Here is a 15,546-nt window from a genome sequence, read left to right on the forward strand (position 1 = left end):
TCACCTTTCTCAGCAGGAAGTGTCACCTCATCTCCTGCATCAGGAGCACAATTAGTGCCCACAGCTGATTCTGCCTCAGCAGTTTTGCCCCAACCTTTTTATGTGGTTTGATCTCAAATCAACAGATCCCGTAATTAGAAGTATTCCACTTACTTGTTATTTTTTAACCTAAGGTTCCCTGTTGTGACCTCAGAGAATATCCTTCATTATGCTCTGGAGCTGTGCCAGGCCTGTGATGGATTGGATAAGGCTATTTAATGGCACCACCCCTCCTCCAGGTTGGATTTTATCAGCTGAGCCCCGGGCTCAGGCACTGGACATCAGTGAGCTCCCTTGTGATGGTTCCTCTCCGTGCCACTCCTCCAGCCAGACTTTGGCAGGTTCACCAGTAATTGAAGTTATTGGTAACCCTGGTAAGGAAATGCACCAAACTTGCTGGACCCTGGCAGGAGCTTGGCAAGAGCACTGAGAGCATCTGGGAGCCCCTTTGGGATAAGCAGTAATCCACAGCCAAGGAGTCTTTTATTCTGTAAAAGCCCAGGATTTGTGCCTGACACAGAACAGCTCAACACGAGCTCACGCTGCAGGGGGGACACAGCCAGGGACAAACCAGCCCACTGGGGACCCTCCCGGGGGCAAACACGAACTCAAAAGCTCAAATCTTAAATGTCAGAACTGTAAAAATGGCATTTAATGGCATCTTTTTCCTGACCAGTCTGAAATGCCATCATTTTACTGGGATAATGTGAACACAACAGAAGGTCATGAATTGCAATCACGTGCTGGGCTGCACCCGGATTTCTTGGAAGCTGAGGATAGAGCCCAAGAAAGCAGAAAGAGCAGAACAAGGTGGCAGGTGAGGGAGGGCAGCAGCCCGTGTCCCAACCCACCCCCAGGCCATGGAGCACAGGAGGGTGCAGAGGGAAGGGGCAGAAACCCTGCAGGAATCACATCCTGGGCCACAGATGCTTCTGCTCTCAATGCTTTTGTAAATGGAACGGGACAAAGGGGATTTCGGGTGGGATGTGACCACACTGAGGACTCGATGCACTTACCATGAGGCTGGAGCCCGTGAGGCACTGAGCAGTTCCTTATCTGAGTGGCTGATGGCTCTCCTTACAGCATCTTCATAACTGCAGCCCGAACAAACGTGGTTATCATAAATCCCATCCTTGCCTTGCCTCTGACCCCCATCCGCAGCCATCCAGCTTGGGAATTACCAAAGGGAAATTTATGTAAGCTTTGTTTTAATTGCAAACAGTTCAAAGAAATCATTCCCTGCTGGGAACTCGGCCTTTTCTGCTGCAGTTAAGTGGGATTTTATTACAGCAGGCCTCGCTCTGTGGCTCGGGGGAAGGCTGAGCTGTGCTGGGGGAAAACCGCGGCGGTTTGAGGGGTTGGAAACGCCGAAAACTCCAGCATGGCAGGCAAGGAGCTTCATGGCAGCATCTTCTGCTCCAGGGCTGAGACTTTCTGAACCCAAGTGCAGCATCTTCACAGCCAGAGGCTCCTTGCAGCCCTGCTGACCGACCAAGTCCTTTTCCCATTTTCCTGGGATCAGTTCTGTCTCTGCACAGGACCCCACCACCCATCCCCTGCCCAGGGCCTCTGTCCCAGCCCACACCTGGGGAGCCCCGAGGCTTTTCAGTACATTTTATTTCCCTCTATCACTAATGTTTGGCAGCTGGCACCTGCCGGGGGAGAGAGCTTTTATCACATTCTGATGAGTATCAGACAGTTGGGAACCACCGCAGTGACAAAATACATTAAAAATCATAGAATTAAGGAGGGACTGAAGTTGGAAGGGACCATAAATTCGTAGAGTCCCTCCCCTGCCATGTCAGACCCGACCCTCTCCAAGACCACAACAAAAACTCCACAAAAGCATTTTGGAGCCATTTAATGAAAAAAGCAGAATTTTATTATATGGTTTCTGTCCATTATTCGGCATTGCTGTAAATGGCTCACATTTACTGCAACTTCTGTACAGATGTGTGGCTTTGTATTACCAGAACAGCAAATTTAAATGAAAAAATAAATGTTCAACAATTCCACACAAGCTTTTACAGTCCAACATTTCACTGAGTAGGTGAAAACTACAGACTTGTTACTACAGAATTATTCAGCATGAATAAAAAACTACAACTTTTATTTTTAAACAGGAGTCACTGGTTTATTTTTTTGTTTTAATGCTGTTTAAAATTGCTGTGATAAAAATAATGATTTTTTTTTTTTTAATAATGCCATACACTGGTATGATATAGGATTTGTCCCCAGTATATATCTTTTTTGTTTAATATACAAAATAGAGTAATGACCCATCGCTGCCTCTGCTGTGGGCAGGGGGCTGGAGGTGGGGCGTTGCCACACGCTCCCAGCCTTCCCTCGGACACGAGGCCTCTGGCTGGAGAGGCCCTCGACCTGCACGGAAAATTTGGTTCCTATGAGACATGGATGGCTCAGCAAGCCCTGGCTGCAGGCTGGGATAAGGGCAGAGCGTGCCTGGTCTGCCACCATGGAATCCCAGCCTGGACTGGCTCGGAAGGGACCCTAAAGCTCATCTATTCCCCCCCTGCCATGGGCAGGGACACCTTCCACCAGAGCAGGCTGCTCCGAGCCCCATCCAAGCAGGCCTCGAACGCTTGCAGGGATGTAATAATACAATCTTTATAAAACCTCACTCTAAGTCATGTGTCCCTGAAGTCCTCCCTCTCTGGAGTTCGGCTGCAGGACGCTCCCCACAGCCCACGTTCATCCAGGCACTTCCTCCTTCCCTACCTTTCCCTGTGGAAATGGCGAGGTCGTTTTTCGGCATCGATTGGCACCGGTCCCCAGCCCCCCCCGCCCCTGTCCCCGTGTCCCCCTAAGGCCATTGCGAGTCCTGAGCTGCCCCCGCCGTGCGGGCGGATCCGTGCACTTTGTGATAAGGCACTGAAGGGCCAAGGCCGAGTTCTCCCTGCTTTATCCAGAGTGCAGGGACTCCCCACTGCTACACGGACTACGGATAACAGGACACGGACTTCTCACTGCTGGCTACAGCTCACTGGTGAATTTAAACTGAACAGCATGTACAGGACGATTCTTCCTCTTAACATCACAGTTTCCTCTGTTTTTTTTTGTTTTTTTTTTTTTCCTTAAATCCAGAGACTAAAAATGAATATACAGGCAAACAGACACAAGGGGCAGAGAGCCTCTCCTCCTATGTGACCGGTTCTCTCACGGGGGGGGGGGGGGGATCACAGAACCCCAGAATTTGGGTTGGAAGGGATCCTAAAGCTCATCCAGTTCCAACCCCCGACTCCACCACCTGCTGGAGTTCACTGCAGTTGCTTTTGCTGGCAGAAATGACAATCTGGGGTCCCTGCACCCCGACCCGCACACGCTGTCCCCAGGCTCCGACCGAGGGCTCTGGGGATGCAAGTTTATAAAACATTCTCCAAAGTAAGAGCAGGTTTCCCCTACCCCACGGCCCCCCAGCCCCCCCAGTACAAACTCCTATCTGTATCCCAAACGGGCGCGGGAGGATTCCCAATGACTTGGGCTGGAAGTCACAATTGAGTCCTTAGAAAAATTGAGTCATAATTGGGCCCTTAGAAAAATCCTGACCTTTAGCTATTACAAAATGTACATATTCCTTACAGATCAAAGAAGAGGCTGATTATTTTCTTTTATTAAAGATGCTATTTTACTCCAAAGTACTGAATATAGGATCTTTCTTAATAGGTTTAACATTCAAAAAGAGCTTTAAGAAAGGATGAGAATTGAGTTTCCTATTTCAGTTGGAAACCAAGGTCTGCTCAATGTAGAAATGTGCTGTGAGCACCCCACGCTCTGTATTTACATATTGCTGGCACCTGGATGTGGATTATTGCCCAATTTCGAAGCTGTTTTTGCTGTCAGAGCTGTGACAGCTTTTGCAGCGGGGTCTGGCTCAGCCGTGCCTCGGGAGCGGCTCCCGACCATACAGATAGGAGTATCCCCCCCAAGACCAACGGGAACTTTACACAGTGATTCAATGAACACAACCCAACCCCACAAACACCCACGGAGCACAGGTTTCCCCCTCGGAACAGAGCACTTCTTTGGATACCAACACCGAGAGCCCCGGTGCTGCCTCCGGCCCAACCACGCGCAACGGTTTCCGCTCAGCATATCTGTGACCCCTACCAAAAATATAATTACATGTATCATGATAAAGCAATCTGTCATCTAAAAATCATCCTTATTATACACTATACAAGCTATTTTACAATCATTTAATAAATTGCTTTTAAAGCTGCAGTAGCCCTTCCCTTTTTTTCTTGGATCAGCGAATATACCGATTATACATATTTGAAACTATAACTAAATATAAAAATATATTAGGTTTTGTATTTTCTCAGACGATCTTTCTCATTTCTATTACACAAACGATCTGGCCACTTCGAGTTAAAAATCAAATTTTAGAGTGGCATAGTAAATATTTCAGTTTTGAGATACAGAAAACTGTTAAGGTGCACGTAGAAAAGGCTACTACAGCTTCTAAATGTCGAAAATATCCTCATCAATGGCAACAAGGAGAAATCCACAAGGCCTATGGGAATTTATGGCACGCCAGGAATTCAATGTGAAGGGCTGCAGCCTTACAAAGACAGAAAGTTTGACGGACAACTCTAAGACCACGAACTCAGTAGCGGAGCTCTCCTGCTCTCCCGGAAGGAGGATGGAGCAGTCAGTGAAGGGTGGAGATGTGGAATTGGGTCTCTAACCAGGCGAGTTCGGAGCTGGGAGATCCAGTCCCAGCTGCGTGGACAAGTCCCCGGAGAGGAGGATCCTGGAATCCTACAGGAGAACAACCCCAGCCACCGGGCGCACTCGCGCGTCCTCCCCCGTCCGTGGGGTCTCCAGAAATACTTGTGTGATGGCAGCTTTAAGTGTATAGAAAACGGAGTTTCTCCACACAGAAGTAAACTTTTCTGAAGCTATGCATATTTTCCTGAAAATTTCCTGATGGGCAGTCAGGACTGATCTTCTTGGCATCAATGCAGCCCGTGACTCTTTGCGTTATGGCTGTTGCATCTTATGCAAAAATCAGGCTTATATATATTTTTTTTTTTTTTTTTCAATATATAAAATAACCTGCTCATTTACATCCAGTTAGGACTGGGTTAATTTTCTATGAATCTGCATATCCAACACTTTTGCAATGTACCAAAAGGATTTGTTTCATCTGGATCTACTGAAATGAGATTTGAGAGTGTTCTCCCACCCACCCTGGCCCTTAGAAAAAGCCCAATTTTCATGGCCATTTTGCCGGTTGAAAGCATTAGGTTAGAAAAGCCCAACCCAGTTTCACATGAGTCTACTCGAGTATTTACTGTCTAGAGGTCATTTAGGAAAGCTACGAGCTGCCCCACCTTAAAAAACCAGCTGTACAATAGGCATCTTGAAGTATTACAAAAAAATTATGTAAGAAAAAATGAACAAGCCGAGTTCACGGTATATAAAGTTAAAGGAAATTGCTAAAACCAGACAGTAATAGCTATAAAAGGCACAACTTCCCTTTTCTGATATACACTTGTAAACTTTCTTCAGGTTACATGCATAAACCAAAATACTACCTTAACTTTAAAAAAAAAAAATCCAAAACACTTTACTAAAATTAAAAAAAAAAAAAAAGCCTAAAAAATTGTCTCCAGCCAACTGCAGCAATTAATTAATTAATTAGCAGAATGTTCGTAACAGCCTCAGAGCTTGTCACTGGTGGTTTGATGCATCCAGGGATGGTGCACGAGGGGAGAGAGAAAATTTCTGCCAAAACCAATTTCTTTTCCTTTCCTTTCTCCCCAACCCTTTCCCCAACGAGAGAAATCCGCTGCTTCTCCAGCCTAACTCTTGGCCCTCTGTAAACCACATGTAGTGCATAATTACAAAAGAAACACCTGCGAGGACAAAAGGAACAAGTTCTGTAGGTTTTCTCTTTACAAAACAAAGCTATCGTGTGACGGTTTCTTAAGGCAACCCTTTGTGTTAAGGCAGTCACTTCTGATGAAACAAGAGCTTCTTGATATTTCCATTGGAATATTTTGGTATCTGATTGCTGATGATTTCTGCCAACATTTCTGGGAACTCAATACTCATGGATTTATCCAAAAATGTCTGGAAGCAAAAGCTCAGAAGATTTTCAACCACCTACGAGTGACAAGACAAAGAATTACTTGCACATGAAGATGTTCAGAGAACATTCTCCTCCCTCCTCCCCAGCTCCTGCCCACAGGATGGGGCTCAGGCAAGACGTGCACAGGAATCCTCATTTAGTTCAGTAATTATTGTCCATGGCACTCTGATGTAAACCAAACAAACAGACTGTGCAAGGCTTTACAAACTGAGGAGATTCAGCACCAGTTCCCATCCCAGCAGATAAATAACACACACACACGGATCAGCTAAATGAGATATTTCCAGGTGCTTGGTACAGTAACAAGAAAAAACAGTAATTCTGATGTCTCAAAGTTACCCTTGTCTTAAACACTGCTTTGTGCTACATGTGTAATTAGAATTAAACTGCCAAAGGAGACGCTCTGAATTGGAAATTCCTTCAAAATTAGATCACTGCCAACACCACACATAGTGCCGAGGCATTGTTTTAATGGAATGACAAACTATTCCATAAACTCTTCATTTCTTGGGCTCTGAGATAAGACTGCTTTTAAATGTCACATTTCTGCTTCTACTGCAAAGTCAGTTACAGCTCCTGAGCTCCTCCTTTTTAAAGCAACGTAATTTTAAAAAACTGGAGGGACTGAAAATGAGATTAATTATACAGTTAATTGCTGTGGATTGCACTGCAGAGGCAGCCTGAGAGGACCCTGTTCAAGGCTGTCAATTTGCCTTCCGTGAGACAGCAGAGGAGCATGGCTTCCTCCTCCTCCTCCTCCTCCTCCTCCTCCTCCTCCCTGATATCTGTCCCTTTAAATAGAAGAGCTGGAGGAGCTCGCTGTCCCCGCCCCAAACGTATTTCTCTGGAATGCCTGCAGCATTCCTGTCAGGACTTACATCATGCATAGAGTCCAGCAGTTTAGTCAGTTGATAAAATCGCTGCCAGTTCTGGCTGGAGTTCCCTTCCCTCTTGACGATGGCCTTGCCCAGCTCCTTGATGTACGTCATGCGGATCTCCTCAAACAGGGACTGGCTCTTCAGGCCCTCCTTGGGAACTGCAACATGGACACCAACCTTTAGAACACTGTCAAACTCAACTGTGGCATGACTGAAGTTCTCTTACACTAGTTACACAGAGACGGAATCTTCATCAGGAGCTTCAGTGACAGGACAAAGGGGAAAGAGGGGAAATTTAGGTTAAAATACTGAATTCTTCCCTGTGAGGGTGGGCAGGCCCTGGCACAGGGTGCCCAGAGCAGCTGTGGCTGCCCCTGGATCCCTGGCAGTGCCCAAGGCCAGGCTGGAATAAGATGTGCTTTAAGGTCCCTTCCAACCCAAACCACTCTGAGATTCTGTGAAAATGAGCAAAAGGAAAAGGACTTGGACTGACTGAAATGACAGCAGAGAGACAAGGAGAGAGCAGGATGGGACAGTGACCAGCTGAACACAAAGCACAGGCTTGCTGCAAAATAAAAAAAAAAAAAAACCTCCAAAGGTACTCCACCAAAAAACAGTGGGAAGGGAACTGGACCATGGAGGCAACAACAGCCAGCCCTGGAAGCACCTTGATGGAGAAGCACCAGGGCTGGAGCTGCTGTGCTCTCCAGCCCTGGGGAAATGTGACATTAGGAAGGTTCCGTAAAAATTCCGTGTGCCCAGGGAACAGCAAGGGCAGGGTCACAGGATGGCTTGGCTTGGAAAGGAGCTTAAAGATCATCTGGTTCTGAGCCTCCTGACATGGATCAAGTAACAGGTCCAGGCAAGGCAGTGACAGACTGGACAACAAACAGACTGCACTGGCCATGGGGAGTCTGGGCAGGGACACAGCTTGTTTGGGACAGGGCTGGGACATGGGGACAGGGCTGGGCAGAGGAGGAGCTGGGGACAGAAACCCAGGGCCTGGGCATTCAAATCCAGGTGAAGTCCCTGTGCCTATCCCCTCCTGTGGGGCTGGTCCCTCCACAGGCCAAGGACCAACCTGGACAAATGGAGCACGTGGACTCCAGAGGTCCTTAAGGTGCTGCCTTTTGAGGCCTCTGATCACCTCGGGGAAGGGAGAGAGTTGAAGACAGAGAAGAGCTGAGACAAAGGTGACCGAAAGCACCTGTCAGACAGGAGGGCAGAGGCCACAGAGCACGTTCCCTTCCTTAGGAAATCCAACCTTCCCTGCACTGTCAGCACCTGAGAGATTCTGGAATGAAGTCTCTTGTCTGTCTTGCCTACACAGGAGATGAAACCTGTCAACTGTTTCAATGCTTCACATGGAAAAGGTCTCTGAGCTACGTCTGTGTGTGAGCTGCAAGCCTAGACCTGTGTGAGATTCCTGTTTTACTCCTCCTCCTCCTCCTCCTCCTCTTCTCTTGGAAAACTTAACACAGAAACACAATAAACAAATTTAAATTGTCAAGTCGTGGATTAAAGAGCTATAGAAATTTCAGCTATTCAATTGCAGAAGTTCCCTGATGTACCACTCACACAATGTATGTACTCAGCAAAATGAAGATAAATTGTCTCCCACTGGAAATCGAGTGGAGAGGCCTCTCTGGGCAGTGCCAGCCCCTGCCCAGCCCCACTGCTGGAGCAGCTGAAACCTCCAGTGCTGCCTCCTCACCACTTCTGCCATGGAAATCTCTCCGTGGAAATTTCCAGCTCCTGTGAGGAAAGTTGGCCTACACCACACCCGAAACACTTGAGGAATTTCTGGGAGAGATTTCAGAATCAAACAGGAACTGTTTGAAATCTGCAGCTTCAGGGAAGTTTTAAGTTCCTACAAAGCCCACGGGCGTGAGAGGCTGAAAGTTTCCTCTGAAAAGAGCCCTTGTCCCAGTTCTGGGCTTGGCAGCGAGGCAGTGCTGGGCACTGCCAGGCTGGTGGGGCACTGGGGGAACTGGCCATGGCACCCTCACACCCCTGCCCACACCCCTCACCCCTCACCCTGACACGTGAGCAGTGCTGGGGCTCCCAATCCTCCTGCTCCGATCCCAAAAAAGCCCAAGGTGAACAAATTCTCATTTCTGTGTAAGAATCAATGCTATTATTCACTGGAAACATTAAAGATAAGGAATGTTTACACCTCCAGTGTAATAAACTTAACAATATTTACTTTTCATCACCTTTCAGGTCACTTCCAAGCCAAGGCACCTGATGAGGATGATGCACCAGTACCAAAGTCTGTTGACAAATCTTCACTTGCTCTGCTGCTACCTTTCAAACACGCTGGCACCTCTGTCACTGCTCTGAAGCAAACCCCTCGTGCCAGGCAGGAGCAGGAACACGTCAGGCCCTGCCTGAGGCAGCTCCCTCGGGACCCTGCGAGCGTGGGATGGGATTTCCCAGGACACAGAGGCTGTGCTGGAGCGAGGTGCCCGGGTCAGAGCCACCCCAGCACACTCACACACACCCAGCACACTCACACACACCTCAGCACACTCACACACACCCCAGCACACCCCAGCACACTCACACACACTCACACACACCCAGCACACTCACACACACCTCAGCACACTCACACACACCCAGCACACTCACACACACCTCAGCACACTCACACACACCCCAGCACACCCCAGCACACTCACACACACCTCAGCACACTCACACACACTCACACACACCCAGCACACTCACACCCACTCACACACACCTCAGCACACTCACACACACCCAGCACACTCACACACACCCAGCACACTCACACACACTCACACACACTGACAGCCACCCCAGCACACTCACACACACCCCAGCACACTCACACACACCCAGCACACCCCAGCACACTCACACACACCCAGCACACTCACACACACCTCAGCACACTCACACACACCCCAGCACACTCACACACACCCAGCACACTCACACACACTCACACACACCCCAGCACACTCACACACACCCCAGCACACCCCAGCACACTCACACACACCCAGCACACTCACACACACTCACACACACCCAGCACACTCACACACACCTCAGCACACACACCCCAGCACACCCCAGCACACTCACACACACCCAGCACACTCACACACACCCAGCACACTCACACACACCCCAGCACACTCACACACACCCCAGCACACTCACACACACCCCAGCACACCCCAGCACACTCACACACACCCAGCACACCCCAGCACACTCACACACACCCAGCACACTCACACACACCTCAGCACACTCACACACACCCCAGCACACCCCAGCACTCACACACACCCAGCACACTCACACACACTCACACACACCCCAGCACACTCACACACACCCCAGCACACCCCAGCACACTCACACACACCCAGCACACTCACACACACTCACACACACCCAGCACACTCACACACACCTCAGCACACACACCCCAGCACACCCCAGCACACTCACACACACCCAGCACACTCACACACACCCAGCACACTCACACACACCCCAGCACACTCACACACACCCCAGCACACCCCAGCACACTCACACACACCTCAGCACACTCACACACACCCAGCACACTCACACACACCCCAGCACACCCCAGCACACTCACACACACCCAGCACACTCACACACACCCAGCACACTCACACACACCCCAGCACACTCACACACACTGACAGCCACCTCAGCACACTCACACACACCCCAGCACACTCACACACACTCACACACACCTCAGCACACTCACACACACCCAGCACACCCCAGCACACTCACACACACTCAGCACACTCACACACACTCACACACACCTCAGCACACCCCAGCACACTCACACACACTCACACACACTGACAGCCACCCCAGCACACTCACACACACCCAGCACACTCACACACACCTCAGCACACTCACACACACCCAGCACACTCACACACACTCACACACACCTCAGCACACTCACACACACCCAGCACACTCACACACACTCACACACACTCACACACACCTCAGCACACTCACACACACCCAGCACACTCACACACACTCACACCCACTCACACACACTCACACACACTCACACACACTCACACACACTCACACACACCCCAGCACACTCACACACACCCCAGCACACTCACACACACTCACACACACCTCAGCACACTCACACACACTCACACACACCCCAGCACACTCACACACACTCACACACACTGACAGCCACCCCAGCACACTCACACACACTCACACACACCCCAGCACACTCACACACACCTCAGCACACCCCAGCACACTCACACACACTGACACACACCCCAGCACACTCACACACACTCACACACACTCACAGCCACCCCAGCACACTCACACCCACTCACACACTCTTTCTCTCTCTCTCTTTGCTCTCTCAGTCCCTGGGTTGCAGCCGAGCCTGGGCTCAGCTCAGACCCTCAGGGAGCTCCAGCCCCACGGAGCAGGGGAGAACAAAGTCACTGGCTACCAGTGATACCAACAGAGGGGAAAAACAACACTGTAAAAGGTATTTACACATAACCACTTGATATACTTACACAGAATCACTGTAAAAGGTATTTACACATCATCACTTGATATACTTACACATAATCACTGTAAAAGGTATTTACACATCATCACTTAGGTTAGTTTATTTCTGTATATTCTAAAAGGACTATTTTTGACACTGCACTTTGAACTTTCATGCACTACAGACAGAATTTTCGAAGCTGCCACTTGTTTAACTCCAGCATATCCTACCTAAAGATAAAAACCAGCATGCAGCACGTTGTATAAATCTGCCTCACAATATCTATTGCAAATCCACCACATACTTCTGTAGAAGTAAAAGGCTTGGTACGGAGCTGTTCACCTACTTGTAGAGAGGAGAAGCAACGTCTTCATGCAGAGATACTCCTCGTAGGAGACTTGGAGCCGGGACAGCTCTCGGGCCACCATGAGCATGTGTTTGCATTGTTCATACATACATGGGAGATTCATCCTCTGCCTGAGGAGTAAAAGCACAGCATTAGTGCAATGTCTGCCTAGCTGCACGCTCGGGGGCTGCTTCTGCACGCTGCAGGTGAGGAGCTGCAGGTGAGCCATGGCACAGCACAGGAGGCTCCATTTCCCAGGGCACCCCCGAGGTGACTGCCTTGGTGGCACAGGTAAACCTGGCCCCGAGGGCAGCAGGAGCCCTGTGCCACCCTGAGTGCCAGTGCCTGCACAAAGGGAGCCTGTCTGCACCGAGGACTCGGCAGCAAGCTCTGCTCTCAGCAGCACCAGCGTGACACAGAAATCAAGTTCAGTCCGAGCTCCTCGAGCCTGGCAAAACACGATGGAGTGCCACACTAGAGCTGGGATTTCTCTAATTCTTTCAGCCCGAGCTCCTCGAGCCTGGCAAAACACGATGGGGTGCCACACTAGAGCTGGGATTTCTCTAATTCTTTCACTCCGAGCTCCTCGAGCCTGGCAAAACACGATGGGGTGCCACACTAGAGCTGGGATTTCTCTAATTCTTTCACTCCGAGCTCCTCGAGCCTGGCAAAACATGATGGGGTGCCACACTAGAGCTGGGATTTCTCTAATTCTTTCAATACCTTTGAGAAGTGCACCTAATTGAATGCGTTTATATGTTTATATACAAATATATATGAAATAAAGATATAAAATATATAAAAACTAAAACTATAAAATATAAAAAATATAAATATATATTTTATATATAATATATATTACATAAAGATTTATATATTTAGGAGTATCTTCCTGTAACTTCTCCATTTTAAAAGTGACTTTATACTTGTGCCTATGCTCCTGAAGCAATGACCAGCACTGCAATTAAACTTCATTATCTTTGTACTGTAATAAACTTGTTTCTAACCATAAATGGAAAATCATGTTGACAAGCAAAGGCAAATCTTGGAATCAGAATGACAAACATTATGTTTTTGTATGGTTTTTTTTTCCTATTTCAATGAAGCCTTGCATCAAGACAGGAACTGTTTTTATCTAATGCCTCATCTGACACAGCAATCTTGCTTATCAGTGCTCTTACAGTTGGTTACTGTGAATATTGCAGAATTAGTTTTGAGTGGGAAATTAAGAACAGACGAATTCTTAAGAGTGTAAGACAGATTTATGATTTTCCATGGGTTTTCTTTTGTAGAGAAAAAGACAAGCAAAACAACCCCATGCAATGAGTACACAATCTCTCTGCAGCAATGCCAGCACTTCATTTTTTGTTAATAACGTGTCACCCTTCCTTGGTATCACCTATAGAGCATTATCATCTACACAGAGACAAAATGGGATCCCTGTGGGAGTTACGAGTAAGATTTGGTTATGAAACAACAATTCCTCCAAAGTTGATCACTTTTCCACTCTCCCTGCCTCAGCCCTAAGGAAGATTATAAAATTTTCTCTCACAACCACCCTGGCAAACCCTGAGTAGAAACAGGGTAGAGCCCCTTCTCAAGGTGCAAAAACCAGGGGGGATTCTGATGGCTTTTGAAAAGACAGGAACACAAACGACTGAAACTGCATTAAAGCAGACCAAGCACAAGTGTACAACCCCAGCATTTCCAAAGGCAGCTGTTGGACAATTCCTTCCACATGGAACTGGGCCACGTGTGGCACTGCCCCACAGCTAGAGCTCCAGCTGTGGGCACTCCCAGCAACCCAGACACGCCGGCCCCAGCTCAGCATTGCACCACAAGCAGCACCAGCACGAGGTGCACACGGGGTGATGCTGCACAGAACAGCAGCAAGGGCAGTGCTGGGCCGTGGGACATTGCACAGGGCACCTGGCACAAAGCCACCACCTGGCCAGGCAGCAAACACTGTCCCAGCCCCTCTGGGCTCTACCAAAGGGCATCTAACACACTTCAAATTGAGTCATTTCACCCCATTCTCTGCCAGGGCTCAGCAGCTTTCCTCATGTAAAACTGTGCCCGTTTCTGGGCAGAAGGTTAAAATAAACATTAGGAAAGGGGTCAGCCTGTTGTTTGTTTCTGCCTGCTGGGAATGCAACCCCATCCAGGAGGCTGAGGATGCAGAGGAAGACACACAGCTTTTGGGCAGGGCCAAGGCTGCACAAGCCGTAGTTCCCAGAGCACGGAGCAGCCACGGCCCCTGTGCTCAGCCAGGCTCTGCCCCGTGCCCACTGTCAGAGCACAGGGAGGCTGATTCACCACCCTGTGCCAGGTCCCAGTGCTGGCACAGCTCTGGGAACAGCTCCCAGCCAGGCCCATCCTGGCCAGGGCACATCAGATGATCTCAGCTGGCACAGGGCGCTGTCCTGGGGCCAAGGGCAGGGCTCAGGGCTCTGCCTGCTCAGGATCCCAGCTCCCCTCCCTGCACTGGGCACTCAGCAGCCCCACGGCTCCACTCACCCCACACGAAGCAGTGGAGCCCTTCACGGGGCTTACACTCAGCTCGTGGCACAGACACAGAGCTCGGGGAGGGCAGCACACACCTGCACTGCCACGAACAGGCTGCTCCAGCTGAGCCCTCCTTGTGCCCTCAACACCCAGCCCTGTGCCCCAGCGCAGGCCTGGCACTCCCGGGGCACAGGGATGGGAATAGGATGGACATGGGGATGGGCACAGGGATGGACATGGGGATGGGCATGGGGATGGACATGGGGATGGACATGGGGATGGACATGGGGATGGACACAGGGATGGGCACGGGATGGGCATGGGGATGGGCATGGGGATGGGCACGGGATGGGCACGGGATGGGCACGGGATGGGCATGGGAATGGGCACAGGGATGGGCACGGGGATGGACACAGGGATGGACACAGGATGGACACGGGATGGGCATGGGGATGGACATGGGATGGACACAGGATGGGCATGGGGATGGACACGGGGATGGACATGGGGATGGACACAGGGATAGGCACAGGGATGGACATTGGGATGGACACAGGGATGGACATGGGGATGGACACAGGGATGGACACTGGGATGGACACAGGGATGGACACGGGGATGGGCACGGGGATGGACACAGGGATGGACACTGGGATGGACACAGGGATGGACACGGGGATGGACACAGGGATGGACATTGGGATGGACACGGGGATGGGCACGGGGATGGACACAGGGATGGACACGGGGATGGACACAGGGATGGGCACGGGGATGGGCACGGGGATGGACACAGGGATGGACACAGGGATGGACACGGGGATGGACACGGGGATGGGCACAGCAATGGGCATGAGGATGGGCACGTGGGCAAGGGAAGCAGGGCAGGGTTTTTGCACTGCTCTGAGTTACCCAGTTCAGCAGAGCTGCACAGCACCAAACCCCAGTAAACAAGATGCTGCTGTTCTGAAATCCAGATGGCACCGACTCCACACAAGGAGTTACAAAAGAATGTGGGGGGAAAAATTTGGGGAAAAAGGGAACTGACAAAGCATTGCTTACAAAACTG

General features: G+C 49.8%; 1 protein-coding gene across 4 annotated transcripts in view; it reads right to left on the reverse strand.

Annotated features, from left to right (window-relative positions):
- Nucleotides 1-1,898: 1,898 nt before the first annotated feature.
- NR3C1 (nuclear receptor subfamily 3 group C member 1) overlaps nt 1,899-15,546 on the reverse strand; it is a 68,339-nt gene continuing 54,691 nt past the window's right edge. For all 4 annotated transcript variants that reach the window (XM_053956376.1, XM_053956375.1, XM_053956377.1 and 1 more), the window contains 3 exons: nt 11,973-12,103; nt 7,036-7,193; nt 1,899-6,171 (listed from right to left, as the gene is read on the reverse strand). In XM_053956376.1, coding sequence (XP_053812351.1) covers nt 6,019-6,171; nt 7,036-7,193; nt 11,973-12,103 — 442 coding nt within the window. In that variant the 3' untranslated portion in view covers nt 1,899-6,018. The remainder of the gene's footprint in view (nt 6,172-7,035; nt 7,194-11,972; nt 12,104-15,546) is intronic.

The sequence above is a fragment of the Vidua chalybeata genome, chromosome 15 (genome assembly GCF_026979565.1).
Source record: "Vidua chalybeata isolate OUT-0048 chromosome 15, bVidCha1 merged haplotype, whole genome shotgun sequence".
In the NCBI taxonomy this organism is placed as follows: domain Eukaryota; kingdom Metazoa; phylum Chordata; class Aves; order Passeriformes; family Viduidae; genus Vidua; species Vidua chalybeata.